At 47.0% G+C, this 21,450-nt stretch overlaps 1 protein-coding gene across 3 annotated transcripts in view; it reads right to left on the bottom strand.

The window, feature by feature from the left end:
- NAXD (NAD(P)HX dehydratase) overlaps nucleotides 1-21,450 on the bottom strand; it is a 48,513-nt gene that overhangs the window by 15,125 nt on the left and 11,938 nt on the right. For all 3 annotated transcript variants that reach the window (XM_049867882.1, XM_049867883.1, XM_049867884.1), the window contains exons 3-5: nucleotides 18,385-18,430; nucleotides 17,631-17,719; nucleotides 4,479-4,587 (exon numbers count right to left, since the gene is read on the bottom strand). In XM_049867882.1, coding sequence (XP_049723839.1) covers nucleotides 4,479-4,587; nucleotides 17,631-17,719; nucleotides 18,385-18,430 — 244 coding nt within the window. The remainder of the gene's footprint in view (nucleotides 1-4,478; nucleotides 4,588-17,630; nucleotides 17,720-18,384; nucleotides 18,431-21,450) is intronic.

The following is a 21,450-nucleotide window of genomic DNA, read 5'->3' as shown; positions in this document are numbered from 1 at the left end:
AGAGCCCTCTCGTCACGAGGCTCCTCGGGGGGATCCAACAGTCTGGGCTCTATTCTGGCAGAAAATCCTTGTTTGCCTCTATTTCCAAAGACAAGCCGCCTAGTCAAGTGGCATAGTCATCACTGCTGTGTCTCTGTGACCTGCACAAGCAAAGACCCTGCCGAGCAGAGAACAATGAATGCACCCAGCACCCCCAGGACGCCAAGCGCTGGACGACCAGAGCAGACAGAACAATGAATGCATCCAGCACCCCCAGGACACCCAGTGCTGGACGACCAGAGCAGACAGAACAATGAATGCACCCAGCACCCCCAGGATGTCAAGTGCTGGACGACCAAAGCAGAGAGAACAATGAATGCATCCAGCACCCCTAGGACGCCAAGCGCTGGACAACCAGAGCAGAGAGAACAATGAATGCACCCAGCACCCCCAGAACGCCCAGTGCTGGACGACCAGAGGAGACGTGCTGCTTACAAATGGGAGCGCCCCAGAGAGAAGTGTTCTCCCCTTCGGGTGAACGCCAGGGCCTATCGCTCCTAAACTGTTATTAACTCCTATTTTACAGCAAGCAGCTAATGTTTCCAAAGATCTGAGTGGCAGCACCTGACAAACGACTGGCACTGGCCCTGCTACTTCTGCGGTCTTCGGAAGCAGGAGAATCCTAAAAGCTTCCCGTCTGCACCATGTGTCATGGAGAGCTACTTCTAAATTGTATCTGATTGCCTCCCCGATTATTTTTCCTAAGTGCACGACTGCTGGCTCCTTAATCACTCACTATTCTCTCAGCTCTTTTCAGAAGGAATGAGCAGCTACCTCCCCTACGACTAGTGCTTCTATTATCGCAGCTTCTCAGTCCAGAGCTCAGCGGTCACCTGCCCGGAGACAGGCATTCTGCCACTAAGGGCGTCATCTTCCCGCGTCCCGCCACCTTCAGGCGGCCCGGCTTCCTTGTCGGTGCCTTCCAGTTCTAGACAGCGGGCCTCTTTTTTTTGTTTCGAGAAGTTTCATTAGACAAAAAGATAAATTTTTAAACCCAAAGCAGTAAGAGACATAGAGAAGAAAGGTATTTGCAGGCGTTATCTGTTTCCGGTACCAACAGTAAGTTGTCAACAAGCAAACAGTTCACTGAATGAGTACCCAAGCGTCAGGCTCAACGCAGACAACCTTGCTGAAAAACCAAAAAAGCAAACCTGTTGCCGTCAAGTCGATTCCAACTCCTAGCGACCCTACAGGACAGAGGAGAACTGCCCCATAGGGTTTCCAAGGAGCGCCTGGTGGATTCAAACTCTCGACCTTTTGGTTAGCAGCCAAGCTCTTAACCGCTGCGCCACCAGGGCTCTACCTTGTGAAAGCAGCAGTAATAAATGGATTCACCATCAATTTTAAAGTAAAAAAACATACTGCTCAATATTAATTCATCCCAATCCCTGGTCACTTATGGCTACTGTTTCTTGTCAGTGATAATTCTCAACTGGGGGTCTGAGCAAAGTGAATTTCAAAACCCAACTGTCCCCACAAAAGGCTGGAATTGGAAGATGTGGTATAGAAAATACCCTTAAATTTTATTTTCTCACTAAATTCTAGTAAAGCAAACACATTTCTATCTCCCCCCACCCCAACGTTCTTTACCCACAAGATGGCTAAGAAAACACAACTAACAAAAACATCTCCTGACACCTTTAACTTGAGCTTTTGTTCAATTTAATTCAAAGGGCAAGAGCTGACCTGAGGGAACCGCCTGCTGCTCTGCCTCCTAACTGGGCTCCACCCTGCCCTGCAGTCTTCTCGTCTCCCTCATAACTGGGTTCCACTCTGCCCTGCAGTCTTCTCTTCCTCCTCCTAACTGTGGTCCACCCTGCCCTGCAGTCTTCTCTTCCTCCTCCTAACTGTGGTCCACCCTGCCCTGCAGTCTTCTCTTCCTCCTCCTAACTGTGGTCCACCCTGCCCTGCAGTCTTCTCTTCCTCCTCCTAACTGTGGTCCACCCTGCCCTGCAGTCTTCTCTTCCTCCTCCTAACTGTGGTCCACCCTGCCCTGGAGTCTTCCCTTCCTTCTCATAACTGGGGTCTACCCTGCCCTGCAGTTTTCTCTTTTCCTTCCTAACTGGGGTCCGCCCTGCCGTGCAGTCCTCTCTTTCATCCTGGCCTCCCTTCCCTCCAGTTTATGCTCAGCCCTGGGGATGTGGGGTTGAGAGACACCCCACCTTCAAAACCTCAGGCTTCGGAGAGCAACCTAACTCAACTAACAACTGCAACACAGTGCCATGATGGTAATAATGAGGATGGGGGAAATATTTGCATAGCACTATCACTAACCTTTTAGTGAACTTCTACGGAGTTTGTGTGTATTCACTCATTAAAGCTCACTACCCCCATCAGGCTTGTTACTGTTGTCGTCAGCTGTGGTCATGTCTGCCCCCAACTCTAGCGATCCCATGCGCCTCGGAATGAAACAATCGACCATTGTAACCCATTACACTTTCACTGGCTGATTTGCAGCAGACTGCCAGGCCTTTCCTCCTCGTCTGTCTTAGTCTGGAAGCTCCGCTGAAACCTGTTCAGCATCATAGCAACATGCAGGCCCCCAATGACAAACAGGCAGTGGCTCTGCTGCCTGAGGTGCACTGGCCAGGAATCAAACCCGGATTCCCGCACGGAAGGCGAGAACTCTACGCCTGACCCACCGAGGCCCACCTTCCAGGAGGTTACCTACGAGCACACTGTGACCCAGGGCGCGAGCTCGCTGACCTGAACCTGAAACCAGGCCACACTGAACGCACTGCACTGTCTTCCCCCGAGACTGCCGCAGGGACAGGCATTACGGGAACTCTGATGAGGGCCTGGGAACTCAGGAGACTGGGAAGGGAAAGTCCCTGAGACATACCCACCCGGGAGAACAGACACCCCAGGTAGCGTCAGAAACCCGAGCAGATCGGGTGGAAGGGGGAGCTCGTGGAGCTACGCAGCATGAGGCTGGCACTCTATCCTGACTCTCCTATCTTCCCTGATCCCGGGTGGTATTTATTTGAATCTCAAATGTTTAAGAATTAAAATTTTCATTCTTTTAGATTAAGGCAGACATAAAGTAAATACTGAGTAATAAGGAATTATATAAATGACAAACGAACAGATGTGTACGTGTGGGCGTGAAATGGGGTCTCATACCCACTCGTAAGTCATTTTACAGGCACATCTGCCACGAGCGCAACTGGCTGTGCTGTGTTTTATCTGAGAAGGACGGCAGAGAATAGAGTCAAAGACGGTGCCAGCCACAAATCAAAGTTACTAGGACCCAAAGCCTGGGGTTTTCTAGACACGATGGGGACCTCCTGGCTAAGAAATGAGGCTAACAGAGCTTTCAAGGAAGCCAGCTGACAACACGGAGCTAGCACTAAGAGAATACCTTTGGGGCTGTTATCTGAACATGCAACTTAGAACAAAATTACGTTTTTACAGTAATTTAGTCTCGGAAATGTCACACTCTAATGGGTTGTTTGTGACGACGACTTCCAACTTCATCTGCTTACAGATGAAGGTGGAAGATTTGGTACAGAAAATATCCTTATAGAAAATACCCTTAATGGTTCAGTGGTAGCATTCTTGCCTTCCACGCGGGAGACCTGGTTTCGATTCCTGGCCAGTGCACCTTGCGGAAGCTTGCGTGCTGCTATGATGCTGAACAGGTTTCAGCGAGGCTTCCAGAAGAAGATGGACGGGGAATAAAGTCCTGGCAATGTACTTCTGAAAATCAGTCAGTGAAAACCTCATGGATCACCACGGTCTGATCCGCAGCTGATCACGGGGATGGTGCAGGACTAGGCAGCGTTTCATGCCGCTGTGAGTGGGGCTGCCACGAGTCGGGGGCCGACTCAACCTCAGCTAAGAACATGCCGTAAACTGTGCCTACCTGGGCACTGTGAAAGGCATTTTATACCATTTTACTCACATCATCCGTCAGGCAGGTGTAACTACCCCCTTTATAACAGAGGAAACGATGGCCTGGAAGGGCTGCGTAACTTGCCAGGGTCCCAAAGCAAGTATGGGGGTCACATGGGAGGTGAACTTGAGCCTTGACTCTGACCTGTGTCCACTGCTCAGTATTGCTCAACTGTGACCTTGAATCTCTGACCACATTAGATGTGAAACATACAAACCAGTGACACCCACCAAATGTCTGAGCAATTCCATATTTACTTTCTATGGCTATTCTGTAAGAATACAGCTCGTGCTCCAAGGCTGAAAAAGAGGTTCATTCAGCCTGATTTTCGTTTTTCGCTTTGACGCAGAATTCACTACCTTTATGCCTACTTCCTCCTCTATCCCCCACACCGATTTTTATCCATCTTAATAAATAAAGAGGACTAAACAACAGAATGTAATTTGTGCCTGGAAAATCCAAGAAAAGTGTTTCTGTTTCGACTTCAAGAGGTCTAAGGTTTAAGTCTATCACGAGCGGAGTCTTTAACAATGACATACATCACCTTGACATTCTCTAGAAGGACGTCGTCTCTCCCTAAGCCAGGTCCCACGACGAGCGTGTGCAGCCGGGTTAACCATGTTTCCACGTCACGGACAGCGTGCGGGCTGTCACTAAATAGGAAAAGAAGGGAAGATTTGGTTTACTTAAATTCTTCACTTACTTGGTTATTTTTCAGAACTGCGAATTTTGAAAAACATTTTTACCTTACAGGAAAGTTGCAAAAATAGTACATAAAGTTCCTATATCCCCTTCACCCGGCTTCCCCTAATATTAGCATCTTACGAACCACATTAAAGTTGTTGAAACTAAGACGTTAACATCAGAACAATACCACAAACTAGACTTTACTCTGATTTCACAGTTTTCCCAATAATGCCCCTTTCCTGATCCAGGGTCCAACCCAGAATCCCACACTACATTTAGCTGTCTTACCTCCTTAATCTTCTCCATAGACTGGAGTAGTTTTTTGTTTTTTGTGGTTCTCTCTAGGTGAAGGTTTACAGAGCAAATTAGTTTCTCATTAAACAATTAATACACGTGTTGTTTTGTGACATTGGTTGCCAACCCCGACACGTGTCAACACTCTCCCCTTCTCAGCCTTGATTTCCTGATTTCTGTTCGTCCGGCTTTTCTGTCCCTTCCTGCCTTCTTGTCCTTGCCCCCAGGCTGCTGCACCCATTTAGTCTCAAATACACAGTTGAGCCATGTGTATTTGTTTTGTGGGCCTGTCTAATCTTTGGCTGAAGGGTGAACCTCAGGAGTGACTTCAGTACTGAGTTAAAAGGGTGTCTGGGGGCCATATTCTTGGGGTTTTTCTCCAGTCTCTGTCAGACCAGCAAGTCTGTGACTTAGAATTTTGTTCTACATTTTTCTCCAGTTCTGTCCGGGACCCTCTATTGTGATCCCTGTCAGAACAATTGGTGGTGGTAGCCGGGAACCATCTAACTGTGCTGGACTCAGTCTGGTGGAGGCTGTGGTACCTGTAAGTCCATTTGGAGTATTTTTTAATGCCCAAACGTCAAAGTCTGGTTTTCAACATTAAAACAAGTTAGGATAAGACATTATAGCTACTTTCAAAATCATCTTTGTCCTCTAAAATTAACCAGTTTGCTTCCGTCGCATGTATGTGCAGGCATAAAATATACTTTATATACCTATAAACTATACCCTACCTTAAATGTACAGAAGAAATTATCTGAAACTCACATGATGGATCATTTTATAATCCTTGTATGTGTAAGCACAAAACCACTCTACAGTTGTGTACTATTTTGTTGTTTCTTCACAACAGCTTCATATTTGTCATCTTATTTCATGAGACTCAAGACTCTTGAAACGAAAAGATCCTAGTGGTGACCCTAACCTCCCAGCTAAAGCAGGAACTCCTTCTAATGCCTCTAGCCTCTTGCTCTGATTAAAGGCTGAGTTGGACAGTCATCCTGTGGTTGAGCAGTTTTCTTTTTTTTGCACACTTCTGAGGTCCATGGAAATCTGCCTTCCTGTAACATTTCTCCATTCATTCAGCAAATAACTCCTGAGTGCCTACCGTGGGCATGTGGGGTCCAGGGTTAAAGGAGGCCGACTCTCCTTCTCTCACAGGCTCCTAGCCTGACGGAGAAGCACGGAGAGGAACAAACAGCACACCTTACTCCACTCACGCTGTACACAGAGGACCAGGAGAGAGATGCAAGCCCGCAAGGCCCCAAGGAAATCACCAGCTCTGCCTGAGAACGTCAGAGGAAGTGATTCCGGAATCAGGCCTTCCTATAAAGCTACCAAGTGACTGCTGATAGAAAAGCATTCTAGGCCGAGGTAGCCACTATCTTGGCTCTCAGCTTGGGATACAGGACATCTTCCCTCTCTCTTCCCTAAGACGCTAGCCACATATCTGAAGACAGCTACTATCAGCAGGGTTCCTGACCCACGAACCCCAAACCCATTGCCGTCGAACTGATTCTGACTCATATCAACTCCGTGTGACAGAGCAGAGCTGCCCCATAGGATTTCCAAGGTTGTAATTTTGCGGAAGCAGTTCACCAGGTCCTTCTCCTGTGAGTGGCTGGTAGGTTTGAAGCGCTGACCTTTCTGTTAGCAGCCAAGCGCTTAACCACTGCGTCACCAAGGCTCCTGGGCTGCTGACCCACCAAAAAAACCCAAACCCACTGCCGCTGAGTCGATTCCGACTCATACAACCCCACAGGGTTTCCAAGGCTGTAAATCTCTATGGAAGCAGACTGCCACATCTTTCTCCCACGGAGCTGCTGGTGTTTTGAACTGCCGACCTTTCAGTTAGCACTTGACTGCTTTACCCACTGCGCCACCTGGGCTCCATGCACCCTAAGTCTCAAGTTCTCTCCTCTCCAGGTTAAGCACACCCCCTCCCCAACCCCTCCCATGACCTCGCTGGCTGACACCTCACCACCCTGTCCCCCGACCTCTGGACTCGCCCCAGCGTCTCCATGTTCCCATTAAAGCTCTCTGCCCTAAGTACATCTCCTGGGTAGCTGGGACAGGCATTCCCCATTCCCATGTGTTGGAAACCACTGAACAGAAAGGTTAATCATTTCAGCAGAATCAGCGTCTGTGGCAAGGCTGGCTCTGAACTCAAGGATCCCCAGTCCTGGTGGTGGTGGTGGTGGGGTGGGGGTGGGGGGTCTTTCCATTACCAAACAGTTCCATTTCTCTGCTGCAACAGACTTTTTATACATGTAGACTTTGCTTTGGTGGTGCAATGGTTAAGCACTCAGTTGCTAACTAAAAGATTGTTAGTTCAAACCCACTGACCGCTTGCTCTCCGGGAGAAAGATGTGGCAGTCTGCTTCCGTAAAGGTTGTTGTGTGCCATCAAGTCGATTCTAACTTACAGCAACTGAATAGGACAGAGTAGAACTGCCCCATAGGGTTTCCAGGGAGCAGCTGGTGGATTTAAATGGCCAACCTTTTGGCTAGCAGCCATAGCACTTAACCACTACGCCACCAGGACTCCGTAAGCACTACACCAGAGTTCAAAACCTTAAACGCATCGGGCCAGGTATGAGGACACCCATCTAGGTGCGTGGATTGAAGCTCATGAGGAATTAATGCTACTCAGCTGAAGACGATACTACCGTGACGGAACGTGGGCTCAGCCTGCCGATCTTCCATCTGGATTTCTAAGTGTGATGCTCCCTAATTTCATAAATTTGTTCAGATTAAAAAAATCCATATGACATAGAAAAGACACCACGCACACCTGGAAGCTACATCTGACGTAAAGGCTGACAGCGTATAACCTCCACCCTACAGGGTAACAAAGGCGAGCCAGTGAGCCAGCGGGTGGTGGTGGTGTGTGCCATCCAGTCGGTTCCGACTCACAGCGACCCTACAGGACAGAGTAGAACTGCCCCATAGGGTTTCCAAGGCTGTGATCTCTGCGGAAGCAGACTGTCAGGTCTTTCTCCTGAGGAACGGCCAGTGGTTCATAGCTGAGCACTTAACCACTGCGCCACCAGGGCTCCTTGAGTGAGTAGTACGTTTCAGTAAATCCGTTAACAAGTACAACCTTGGAAAAAGGTAAAGAGAAGATGAACTGCAGTGTAAAGCTATGCATGGGTAACACTCTAAGGGAGAAAAAGCCCAGAGCCTGCAGAAACCTTCCCAAGGAGCAGAAATGGGAAACCGCCCAGGGTCCCCTCTGGTGTGTCTGTCCCTGTATTCTGTAAAGCTAACGGGAGAGCTGATGGTGCGTTTCCTTCTGAGCCGAAGACACGGAGACGGCTGAACAAAGCATGAGGTGGACAACACCAAGCCAAGGAGGAGACGCCAAGTATCCTGGTTTTAAGAAGGTCAAGGACAGACGACTGTTGAAATGCGTAGCAATGCAGCAGAGTTTATGAATAAGCAGGGCTGACTCTACCATTTAAAGAGCGAGAGAAAGAGCCGCTGCCGGCACCCTGGCGACAGCACAGCACCCTGGCAACAGCAGGAAGGTCACACCTCGGCTCTCCTCATCACTTTTCAGTGCCCTTTAAACTCGTCAGTTCCCAGATGACAGTGTGCTTTTGGAATGCCAATCTCTTCCTAATATCTAACGTGTCCATGTGTATGTTAATATTCATTGTATCTGCTCATTAACAACCCCGTGCAAAACTGCAGAACCTCCCAGGTCACAGAGCACTGCTGGCTGGGTGCCAACGATCTAGAGCAGAGGTCGGTGAACTCTGTAAAGGGCCAGAAAGTAAATTATTTAGGCTTTGCAAGCCATGCAGTCTCTGTCGCGACCTCCCAACAACTGCTGGAGTGTGAACGCCGCCACAGACAGGTGGGGCCGGATCTGGCCTCTGGGCCCCAGCTCGCTGACCCTGGTCTAGAACGGTGCTGTCCAATAGAAATATGTGTGTTGTACATGTCATTAAAAATTTCTAGTAGCCACATTTTAAAACAGGAAAAAGAAACTGGGGACATTAATGTTAATAATGTATTTGTATTTAACCTAATACACCCAAACTATTATCATTTCAATATGAAACTAATTAAAAAAAAAAAATGAACGAGCTATTTTATATACTTTTCTTCGTATTTAGTCTTCAAAAGTATGTGGGTTTTACCGTCTAGCTCATCTCAATCTGGACTAGCCACCACTCAAGTGCCCAACAACCACAAGTGGTACTAGACACACAGGCCTAGAGTTTATAGCAATGGCCTAATCCTTAATGGAGCCCTGGTGGCAGGTGGTTTAGCGTTCGTCTCTAACCTCAAGGTCAATTCACCAGTCGCTCCCCGGAAACCCTATGGGGCAGTTCTACTCTGCCGTACGGGGTCACTATGAGTTGGAATCGACTCGACGGCAACAAGTTTTGGGGTTTTTTTTTTTGGTTTAATACTTAACAGGTAACCTCATGAAGGCCCTGAAGGGCCACCTAAGTTTTTCAGTTTGACTTTATTCTATTTTATGGGGAAGAAAACTAAGCCAAATGGTGAATTCTGGTTTGGGAGAGACACGAAAGTCTCTACAACAGTCTTTCTGAATGTATATTCCTTGTTGTTGCAATCACTCTAGTTAAAGGATGGCAGTCACAGATGGGTTTTGGAAAAGCAGGACATCTGGCAAGGTCATCAACCAACGAACAGAGCCAGAGGCCTGCAGGGTCAGCATTCAAAGAGCTCTGAGCAGCCAAAACAGGAGTTCACAGTCCACATCTCACCTGAGCCTCAGCTACGCACTCATGGCCTGTGTACCCTTGCTTGGGTGTAGAATAAGCCAGGTTCTCTAAAAACAGGGGCTTTTTTTTTTTTTAATTGTGCTTTAGGTGAAGGTTTACAGAGCAAATTAGTTTCTCATTAAGCAATTAATACACACAGTAACATTGGTTGCCAACTCCATGACATGTCAACACCCTCCCTTTCTTGACCTTGGGTTTCCCATTTCCATTTGTCCAGCTTTCCTGTCTCCTCCTGCCAGAATGCTCACTAGAAGCAAGAATGGCGAGACTGCATCTTACATACTTTAGACATGTTGTCAGGACGGACCAGTCCCTGGAGAAGGACACCATGCTTGATAAGGTAGAGGGTCGGCGAAAGAGAAGAAGATCCTCAACGAGATGGACTGACACAGTGGCTGCAACAATGGGCTCAAGCATAACAATGATTGTGAGGATGGCACAGGACCAGGCAGTGTTTCCTTCTGTGGTACATAGGATCGCTATGAGTCAGAACCAACTGGATGGCCCCTAACTACAACCTGCCTTCTCGTCCCTGCCCCGGGCTGGTGTGCCCATTTAGTCTCCTATACATGGTTGAGCTATGTGTGTTATTGTTTGTTTTATGGGCCTGGGTTCTCTGGAATTTAACAGCTAAGAAAACCTCTTCAAAGTTCCACTGATTATCCGCAGGGAACATCTATGTGCCAGACAATGAACAAGACACAAGTTCCTGCTCTGGAGAAGTTCACGGAGCAACGAAGAGAGTGACTGAATCGATGGTGGAGATGCTGTGCAGACAGGGCTGTGATGGGGGCCTACTCACCTGCCAACGCGAGACTCCACCTCAGACAGGCTCCATGTTGGTCAGACTCCACCTCGGCCGGACCCCACCTCAGTCGGACCCCACTTCGGTCGGACCCCACCTCGGACGGACCCCACCTCGGACGGACCCCACCTCGGTCGGACCCCACCTCGGTCGGACCCCACCTCGGTCGGACCCCACCTCGGTCGGACCCCACCTCGGTCGGACCCCACCTCGGTTGGACCCCACCTCGGTCAGACCGTTGTTAGGTGCCACTGAGTCGATTCCAACTCATAGCGACCCTATGCACAACACAAGGAAACAGTGCCCAGTCCTGCACCATCCTTACAATCGTTGCTATGCTTGAGCCCACTGTTGCAGCCATTGTGGTGATCCATCTCATTAAGGGTCTTCCTCTTTTTCACTGACCTTGTACTTTGCCAAACATGATGTCCTTCTCCAAGGACTGGCCACTCCTGACAACATGTCCAAAGTCTGTGAGACGTATTCTCGCCATCCTTGCTTCTAAGGAGCATTCTGGTTGTACTTCTTCCAAGACAGACTTGTTTGCTCTTCTGGCGGTCCACGGTATAGTCAGTATTCTTCGCCAACACCACAATTCCAAGGCGTCAATTCTTCTTCGGTCTTCCTCATTCACTGTCCAGCTTTCACATGCATCCACATGAGGTGACTGAAAACACCATGGCTTCAGTCAGACTCACCTTCGTCCTCAAGGTGACATCCTTGCTTTTCAACACTTTAAAGAGCTCTTTTGCAGCTGATTTGCCTGATGCAATGTGTCTTTTGATTTCTCGACTGCTCCTTCCATGGGTGTTGATTGTGGATCCAAGTAAAATGAAATCAGGCAGACTGGGGAGTCCGAAAGACCTCGCGAGGGAGGTGGCACCTTAGCAGGACTGAAGGTTGAGCAGAGAACTGGCCAGGCAAAAGGAGTAGGGGCAATCACCCTGCCGGACCAGACATCTGCGGATGACAAGAGCCTGTACAGCCCTTGAGGGGAGAAGGGAGTTGCCCAGTGCAGGCGGAATCTCGGGCTTGGAGAGCCAGGAGACCAGGCTGGGAGAAGGCAGAGCTGGGGCGCGTCCTGCATGGCCCCTAAAGGTGACGGGGCACCAGGGGAGAACTTAAAGCATAAAGATCCACATGACCAGATTTATCTCAAAGGCAGACCATTTCAGAAAATTACCAAGGGTTACATGTGCAAAGTCAAAAGAGCGCCCTACCTGAAAATGTAAAATATGATTTTTAACTGATTAAGATCAGGAAAACAAATGGCTTACTTTTACCTATCAGGAAATAATGTATTTTCGACTTGCTTTCATTTAGCGTTCTACTTTTCTTTCCTAGTTTTTTTTAGTAAGGGAGGAAAAAAAAAAGTAGCCCTGGTAGCACAGTGGTTAAGCTCTTGGCTGCTAACCAAAAGGTTGGCAGTTTGAATCCACCAGCTGCTCCTTGGAAACCCTATAGGGCAATATAGGGCAATTCTACTTTGTCCTATAGGGTCGCTATGAGTCAGAATAGACCTAAAGACAAGGGGTTTGTTTTTGTTTTTTCAATTCAAGAAAAAAAGACATGCCAAAGGTTTGGGCCTAAAAACCAAAAACCCGTGACTGTCCAGTCGATTCCAACTCATAGCACCCTACAGGACAGAGTGGAACTGCCCCACAGGGTTTCTAAGAAGCGGCTGGTGGGTTTGAACTGCTGACCTTCGGGTTAGCAGCTGATGGCTTAACCACTGAACCACCAGGACCTAAAGACGATGAAAAATCAGCATCACAATGTCAGCAATCGCCTGAGTACGGGGCCACCAAGATCCCCGCATCTGAATACAATAGAACACAGATTCATATACAAGGAGACGCCAATTGGTTCAGCTTAATTCTAAACCAACTGACATATTTTGAAATAAGCATTGCACTTGAGCATAGTTTTGGCTTCAGGAATTAAAAAAAAAAAAACTCGTCAGTTTTTTTTCTCCCTCAAAGTACAACTTAGCCAAAGAGAATGCATTTCCGCTCACTCAACTGAGAAAAGCAGATAAAAGACATAGAGAGACTAGACTAGAAGGATATAAAATATACATACGTATACCTGGAAGCCCGGCCAACGTACCACTGCAGCAGGAGCCATCACACCACCAAAGGCACGCACACAGGACCGTCTGCTCTTTACCAGCTGCTGTTGGGCCAACTCAAACTCAGGGTGACCCCCCGTGTGTCGCAGCAGAACTGCGTTCCGTTGGGTTCTCAATGGATGGTTTTTCAGAAGTAGATTGCCAGGCCATTCTTCTAAGGCACCTCTGGATGGACTCGAACCTCCAACCTTGAGCACGTTAACCATCTGCATCATCCAGGGACCCCCTGCCTTCTTTAACGAGAGCCAGTTGTTCAGGCAGCTTAAGCTGCTGCTTGAGCCCGGAAACCTCCTCCAACTGCTTATCCTTCAAGACCTGCTTGGGGTGGGGGACGCTCTAGGAGGCTTTCTGCAATGCTCAGGTCTCCACTGGGTGGCCCTGGTGTCCTCACATCCTATAAACATTCCCATCACAGCTTCTCCAGTCCTCACCACACTCGGTTACAAGCACGTGCCTTGCTGTCTTTGAGCACAGGGCTTGGCACACAGGTGGGCACTGACGTATTTGTTACACACTAGAGCTTATAAGATTTCTGCCTCGACCAGAGCTTGAGAAACCGTGGCTGTCCGCCTGTTAGTCTTTCAAAGAAGCAGCATTTACGTACACAAGCAATTAGCTTTTCAAGCTTAAACTACATGGTTATTCACGAAGCTAATTAATCCTTCCCTGCTGGGATGACACCCACAGTCACCTCAAAGGTGAGCTTTTACAATTCAGAATGCCTGTGCTGATTAACACCTTTAATTATCCACGGAAATTTTTAATCTAAAGCTGGCACCTTCATCTTGTCACCCGCACGGAGAATGCAAATCAATTTTAATACAGGACGAAGCAAGTTTTGATTCAAGTTGGCTCGAAAAACATTTGAGGGTCTATGATTTTCAAGGTAGTGGTCTAGGTACGGGGGAGCCCTGGTGGCACAGTGGTTAAGCGCTCGGCTGCCAACCCAAAGGTCTGTGATTCCAGCCCAAGAGCTGCTCCGCTGGAGATATGGCAGCCTGCTTCCATGAAGATGTACACCCTTAGAAACCCTATGGGGCACCTCTACTCTGTCCTACAGGCTCGGTATGAGTTGGAATCGACTCGATGGCCACAGGAAGGCCTAAAGGCTTCTGCAGTGAGTTCAACAGTGTACCCCAACAACTCACGTCTAGCCAGAACCTCAGAACATGACTTTATTTGGAAACAGGGTCTTTGCAGATGTAATTAGTCAAAGATCTCAAGATGACATCATACTGGATGTAGAGTGGGCCCTAAATCCAATGAATGAACGAAGAGCAGAGGACGCACAGACACAACGATCGTTGTTCCTTTGCACAACTCCTTGACAAAGTGCAGAATCAGTAACAAAATCCAGCTTCATGTGCTATTCAACGGAACTGGCCAAGTATGAGATTTATTCCCGGCAGACTTGCACCACGTAATTCTCCTGCAAGATTACTGACGACCTGTAGGGCCACGCTGATGTAAAGACGATCTTGTATGGCTGGCGTGCTTTCCCAACAAGATTGGCCTCTGGTATGCTGCTGGTTGCAGGGTTTACTGAACCTAAATGTTTTTTCTACAGATGGACCCATCAGCATGTAAAACGTACTCTGAATTATTATAGCATCAGAAATTCGGGGTTATAAAGAGACTCAGAAAACGTCTGGTCTCATTTCTTTGTTTTAAGATGAAGGCACAGAGGCCCAGGGAAGACAAGGGTGGTCTCCAGATCACACAGCTAGTAAGTCTGTCTGTCACCCCGTCTTAGTGTCCCAGGCCCGCCATGAAGAAAACACCACAGGTCGGGGGGCTTGGAAATAGAGACACTGGTTCTGGTTCTGGAGGCCAGAAGTCTGAACTCGGGGCGTCAGCAGGGCCATGCTCTGTCTGCTCTAGAGGAGGACCCTTCTATTCTCTTTCAGCTTCCGGCAGCCCCAGGCATTTCCTGGAGTTGCTCAGTGTGCAAACAGATCCTCGCGTGCCCCTCCTGTGTGTTTCTGTGTCTTTCTCTTTCGTAAGGCACCACTCAGACGGAATTGGGGTGGCTACCCACCCTGCTCCAACACGACTTCATTATTAACATCTGCAGAGAAAAATCCCATTTCCCGAAATAAGGTCACAGCCGCTGTTTCAGGGACTTTAGGACTTCAGTGTACCTTTCTAGGAGACCCAATTCAACCCATAACACCCCAATCTGGAACTCTGGGATTCTCTGCCCTTTTGACCTCTTCTGAGTCAATCAAATCAGATTGGGACAGTGGTTAAGAGCTTGGCTGCTAACCAAAAGGCAGGCAGTTCGAATCCACCAGCTGCTCCTTGGAAAACTATGGGGCAGTTCTACTCTGTCCTCTAGGGTCACTAGGAGTCAGAATTGACTCAATGGCAATGGGTTTGGTTTTGGGGGTTTTACTATGCACAGGCCTGTGACCTAAACCTTGAACTCTTCTGGCCTTGGTGATTCTCAGGCTACTAAGCTCTATTAGTACCATCGATAAGCTCCAAGTTTTCATAAAGAGTTGAACTCAGTTTTCGATTTTATCCCGTCAGTGAAGGGGTGTTAAGGCACAACACACACCTTACCTACCGTGATCTTTACAACAGTCCTGTAAGACAGGTATCGACTTCCATTTAGGAGGAAGTGAACAAGTCAGGAGAAACTTGCTCCTAGTCACATGGCTAGTAAGAGTACAGGATGTGAGCCGTAGTCTAATACACTGAGCTACCTAACAAGACTCTGCAACAGTTCATAAAAGACTAAATGAACCACCTCCACTCTGTAGGTATTGACTTGTCCTGGGTACCCCACGTGGGCCAGAGATACACGCTCTGTGGGGCTGACCACGCAGACATGCTCTTGACCCAGAGGTATGCCTAGAAACTCTGCATTGGTTTCAGCCTCCAGGCTAAAAACTTCTAAAAGGTAAACCTTGAAATAACCAATCTAATACCTAACACAGTTTGTATTTTGACTACTGGTCCCCTCATATTTTTGCATCAAACCTTTCCCTATTTCATGGTAAATATGTATTTTCTATTTTATTTTTTGTTGTTGAGAATAAACATAGCAGAACATACACCAATTCAACAGTTTCTACATGTACGATTCAGTGACACCGATTACATTCTTCAAGTTGTACAGCCGTTCTCGCCCTCCTTTTCTGAGTTATTCCTCCCCGTTAATATAAGCTCACCCCCTCCTTGAGTTTCCTGTCTAACCTTTTGATCTGCTGTTGTCAATCTGATCCCATATTTAAAAAAGCGAAACCCACTGGCAGCAAGTCTATTCTGACTCATAGAGACTCTACAGACCATGGTAGATATTCTGATGGAGTTTACTAACCAGGGTCCCCACTCTCATCCATGCACAACAACAAGTCTGTCCAGATCATGGTAAATATTCTGATGGAGTTTACTAACCATGGTCCCCACTCTCATCCATACAGAACAAGTCTGTCCAGATCATGGTAAATATTCTGATGGAGTTTACTAACCATGGTCCCCACTCTCATCCATACAGAACAAGTCTGTCCAGATCATGGTAAATATTCTGATGGAGTTTACTAACCATGGTCCCCACTCTCATCCATACAGAACAACAAGTCTGTCTTGGAAGAAGGACAACTAGAATGCTCCTTAGAAGCCAGGATGATGAGACTACGTCTCACATACTTTGGACATGTCATCAGGAGGGACCATTCCCTGGAGAAGGACATCATGGTTGCTAAAGTAGAGGGTCAGCGGAAAAGAAAAAGACCCTCAATGAGATGGATTGACACAGTGGCTCCAACAACAGGCTCAAACGTAGCAAGGACTGTGAGGATGGCACAGGACCAGGCAGTGTTTAGTTCTGTTGTACACAGGAGTTGGCACCCACTCGATGGCACCTAACGACAACAACGCAGAGATAAACTAAACAGACACTCAGTTTATTAGTGCAGGTTCTATGTGGCTGAATAGAGTAGCTGCAGTCAAAGAACACACCGGTGTGCAAACAGCCACCAGCCTTCTCTCCCTCATCTTCCTCATGGCTTCCCCTGAATGTCACTCTCCATGAAGCCTTCCCCAACCACCCTATTTACAAGTACAAGACACATACACACATATACCCACCATTCCCACCCCTTTTCCTCGTTGGTTTTTATCCATGATTCTTATCCCATTTGACATATTACATCTTGTTTGTCTCTGGAGTAATGCTGCCCAATGAAGCGGCCATTACCCACATGTGGCCTTTTAGATTTAATGAAACAAAACTGAAAGTTCAGTTCCTGGGTCACACTAACCACGTGTGTCTGCTGCTGCTCTGGACAATGCAGACAGAGAACGTGTCCTTTGTCCCAGAACGTTCCGTGGAAGTGCTGCTCCATAGGGTAACTCCACAGATACAGATATTTTGTCTGTTTGGTTCAAGGGTGTCTCCGTGGGACCCAGAACACTGTCTGCACAGTAGACAGTTGCTGAATGAATGAGGGATCTTTTTAGCTGCCTGACAGGCCCCTCATTTTCTGCCATAAGCAACACTGTCCACATACATGTTGTTGCTGTGAGTTGCTGAGTCGATTCTAACTCATAGCAACCCCGCATGGCAGAGCAGAACTGCTCTGTAGGCTGTAATCTTTACGGGAGCAGATCGCCAGGTCTTTTCTCCCATGGAGCCACTGGTGGGTTCCAACAGCCAACCTTTTGGTTAGCAGCTGAGCTCTTAACCAGTGTGCCACCAGGGCTCCTTGTCCACATACATAGGCCCACAGAACTCTCCCTGGTCCTAGGAATCCAGCCACGTCCCACAGGCCACAAGAGTGCACGTGGAAATAGCCTCTGGCATTTGGGCCACGGAGGAATGGTTCTTGACACATCACCTTGGTATTTCAAATCTACTCCCACGTGGTTTCACACAAGTATTTGTCTGGTTCTGATCACAGAACAATGGGTTAATGACAGCTTTCTTGCTTTGGACAGCACCCACTACAAAACTCTGCATGAGTGTAAATTCCAGGTAACAAACACGCCCGCGACCCGCGCACACACTCACAGAACAGGGTGCACAATCAGCTCCGGGCTGTATGACTTGATCACAGGTGCCGCATCCTTGGTACAGAACACATGGGACAAATCTGCACCCTGAGAAAGGAGGCACCAGAGACAAACGTAAAACAGGGGAGCTGATGCACAAAAACCCCAAAACTGGTTGTCAGACACCAAACTACTCAGTGTACAGGTAAAAGAAAAAAAAAATGAAATGATGGCCATTAAACTGCGGCTCTGAGCCTTAGGAGAGAGACAAGAAGCATGAAGGAAATGCCTACAAATAAAGTCGGATTTTTGCTACCACCTACGAGGCAGGGTCACAGCCATACAATGTGAACCCCATCCAGCTCAGACTCAAAGTTACATTTCCCCCTGAAACTCCAGCATCTGCGAAGGTTCACAGGATTCCAGCTTGTTTCCCACTAACTCGTCTCCCCGGGCAGTGAGGACTCGGTCAAAACCCAAGGAAATGGCCTAGTTTAATAGGTTTCAACTGCCTAAGTTAGGACCTGAAAAGCATCCAGGGTGGTTTTTGTCAAGTATGATACTGATAAAATTTTTGTTTAAAAAAAAAAAGGGTTTAATTCAAGTTATTTTGTCACTGGACAAGAAGTCAGGATTTAAAGGTTTTCCTATTACCTATGATTACCCTAAGATGCTATTTAGATTTCTATCAGAAAACATTTGCTTTAATCATGTCTAAATGATCCAATGCTTCACTAGAAAAATCCCAATAAAGAAGTTTTAAGTAGACATACCACTTTGAGAGCTGAGATTGCTGCAAAATACGGGGCTCCGGTGTACCTGAAAACAAGATGTTGAGAGTCACAAAGCTATTGAGAATGAGGCTTGGACCCCAGGCTTATCAATAAACGATACAGACATGAAGCATACAGCACAGTGATCAGCACTTAGTGAGTGTTCAATAAACACGAAACAGAACCAGAAAAGCGAAATGTTTTATCTAGAACCTTTGCACAATTTCAGTAGAGTCAAAGCCTGGCTTTGTGCAACCGTGTACGTTCTAAATGAAGGGCTGAAAGATAGCGAAAGTTTACCAAGTCTGGAGGTGACCTGAGGTTCTGAGAAGCCAGAGGGAGAGACAGTGTCCCACACGAGACAGGACACAGTTCTCAGAAAGTAACTGAGCAGACAAGCGTCATCTTGTATTTGGGACCAGACGTGGGCCTTCCAGGACAGATAAAGAGACATTGCATACGCCTTCCGCACCTGCTTCCAAAGCTACTGTGGCTTAATTTTTAATGTCATTTCAAGTACAGAAAAGAAAATCTTTGAATCTCATTGAATGACTAATTTTTATGTGAATTCCAAGCAGTAATATTAACCAAGTTAAAACAAACAGGAGAGAACAACACTGAGCACGAAGAAGAGGAAGGCTGGTGTACTTTACGTGCGCGAAGCTCTCTGGCTGAGCCGTAAGAAAGAGTGCCGCGCTAGCAAAAGAAAGGACAGAACACGCAATCACACACAAACACACACCACCCACGGAGATAAGCCCCACTAACAAAAGAAATGCATTAAGATAAAAAAAAACTATTTGTCTGCTGGACTCAGAGATTGAGAATACCCACAATTTGCAAGGGTCTAGAAGTTTTTTTTTTAGAAGTACAGGCACACCTGAGCATTGCTGGTGACAGTATATACCAGTGTATTGTGGGGGAAACCAATTGGCAATGTTTATCAATATTTAAAATACATACTTTTTTTTTTTTGTGCTTTAGATGAAGGTTTACAGAGCAAACTTGTTTCTCATTAAACAGTACACATATGGTTTTGTGACACTGGTTGCCAAACCCACGACATGTCAACACTCTCCCTTCTCGACGTTGGGTTCCCTATTACCAGCTTTCCTGTTCCCTCCTACCTTCTAGTCCTTGCCCCTGGGCTGGTGTGCCCATTTAGTCTCGTTTTGTTTTATGAGTCTGTCTTAATCTTTGGCTGAAGGGTGAACCTCAGGAGTGACTTCATTACTGAGCTAAAAGGGTGTCTGGAGCCCATGCTCTCAGGGTTTCTCCAGTCTCTGTTAGACTTGTAAGTCTGGTCCTTTTTGTGTGTGTGTGAGTTAGAATTTTGTTCTACAAAAAATGTTTATGTATTTTGATCCGATGAAAATTGTAGGAGTTAATTTTTCAGGAATAGCTGAATAGGTACATACCACTATGTATGTACAGTAATGTCTATAATCGTTCTATTAATAGGAAAAAAAGAACAGAAGTAGCCTATTGCGTATTAACAAGAATTAGTTGAAATAAATCCCACACGTTCCCTTATAAAGAACAATCTATATGAATCCACATGACTGATATCCAGGATACAGCATGAAGTAAAAAAGTTACAAGCATAGAAAAGTCTGGAAGGCTAACAATGTGTAAATAATTTATTATTATTAGGTGGAATATTGTAGGGCTTTCACTTTATACATTTCTATAGTGCTAGAATTTTTTTTACAGTAAGTATTTTTTTTTATATAATCAGAATAAGGATATTTCCATTTTTAAAGGTTAGTCCCTAAAGCTAACAGACATATCTTAAATTAGATAATTATACTCTAGAATGCTGTATTACTAAACTTATCTCAAAAGGCGAGCCCTGGTGGTGCAGTGGCTAAGAGCTTGGCTACTAACCAAAAGGTCGGCAGTTCGAACCTACCAGCCACTCTTGGAAACCATATGGGGCAGTTCTACTCTGACCTATAGGGTCGCTATGGGTCAGAATCAACTCAATGGCAACGGGCATCCCAAAAGGAAAACTGATGGCCAATTCTGCCATAAAGTCTTCCCCAAATATAAGGCCGGAGGAGAGGATTTGAGAAATAATATCCCTGACCCTCTCTCTCAGCTCTCTCACAGGAGGAAGGCACAGCCCCAGCAGGTACATCTGAGCACGGTCCAGGATTTCTGGACTAAAGAGATCAGGATGGGTCTTTACTTCCCCTCAGCACCAGGTGGGAACCAGGTGGGAATCGAAGGACCAATGACAGTGAGATCGGGGCCAGGAGCTGGGCTCCAAGGGTCTGCAACAGGTCTGTGATCCTCCCGGGCAGACAGTCTCCCGGCGCACAAGTGCTACAGTCTGCTAGGTGAAGTTGTTCACAGCTGATCCACAACAGTGAACACTTACATCTTCCACTACCCAAGAGTTCACCCAGACTGGAGGGACCTTATCAGCTGGACCTGACAAAGCCAGGAGCAGGCAGAGAAGTATAGCGACGCACTTAAGAAGAACGGGGTGCCCCATCCTTGGACCCAAGGATCGTCTTCAGCTTTAAACTCTTGTCTGGTGATGGCTGGGGAAAATACACCCACGTGAACTACCTCCCTCTCAGAGAAAAGAGAATTATTGGGAAGCAAGAGTCCGATTCCAAAAGAGACACCGTAGCCCAGAATTTCGAGGGCACATCTCTGTCAGAACTGCAGTCCCTGAATAGGCAGAAGCGGTATGGATTTTAGGAAGTGCCTACTGACCGGGCAAGGCAGAGCTCTGAAGACCCTATGCAGCGAGCAAGCACCCAGCCCACCACAAGTACCTGGGACTACAAACCCCCATCACCAATAAAATAGATAGGTTTTACTGTTTTTAAAAAACCTTAATTAAAGGTATTGAGGAATAAGGGGAGTTTTAATAAAAATGGAACTAAAAAGCATGACTTTCTAGTTTCAAAGATCAAGTGGGAGAGTATTAGAACAAAAACAAAAAAAAAAAGAGAAATCGCGAAAGGAAATGTCAGAGACTTGGAGGATGGATGGAAACCCTGGTGGCGTAGTGGTTAAGTGCTACGGCTGCTCACCAAAGGGTCGGCAGTT

The sequence above is a fragment of the Elephas maximus genome, chromosome 23 (assembly GCF_024166365.1).
Source record: "Elephas maximus indicus isolate mEleMax1 chromosome 23, mEleMax1 primary haplotype, whole genome shotgun sequence".
In the NCBI taxonomy this organism is placed as follows: domain Eukaryota; kingdom Metazoa; phylum Chordata; class Mammalia; order Proboscidea; family Elephantidae; genus Elephas; species Elephas maximus.
The sequence above is the reverse complement of the archived record's forward strand: the minus strand, read 5'-3'. Positions and strand labels throughout refer to the sequence as shown.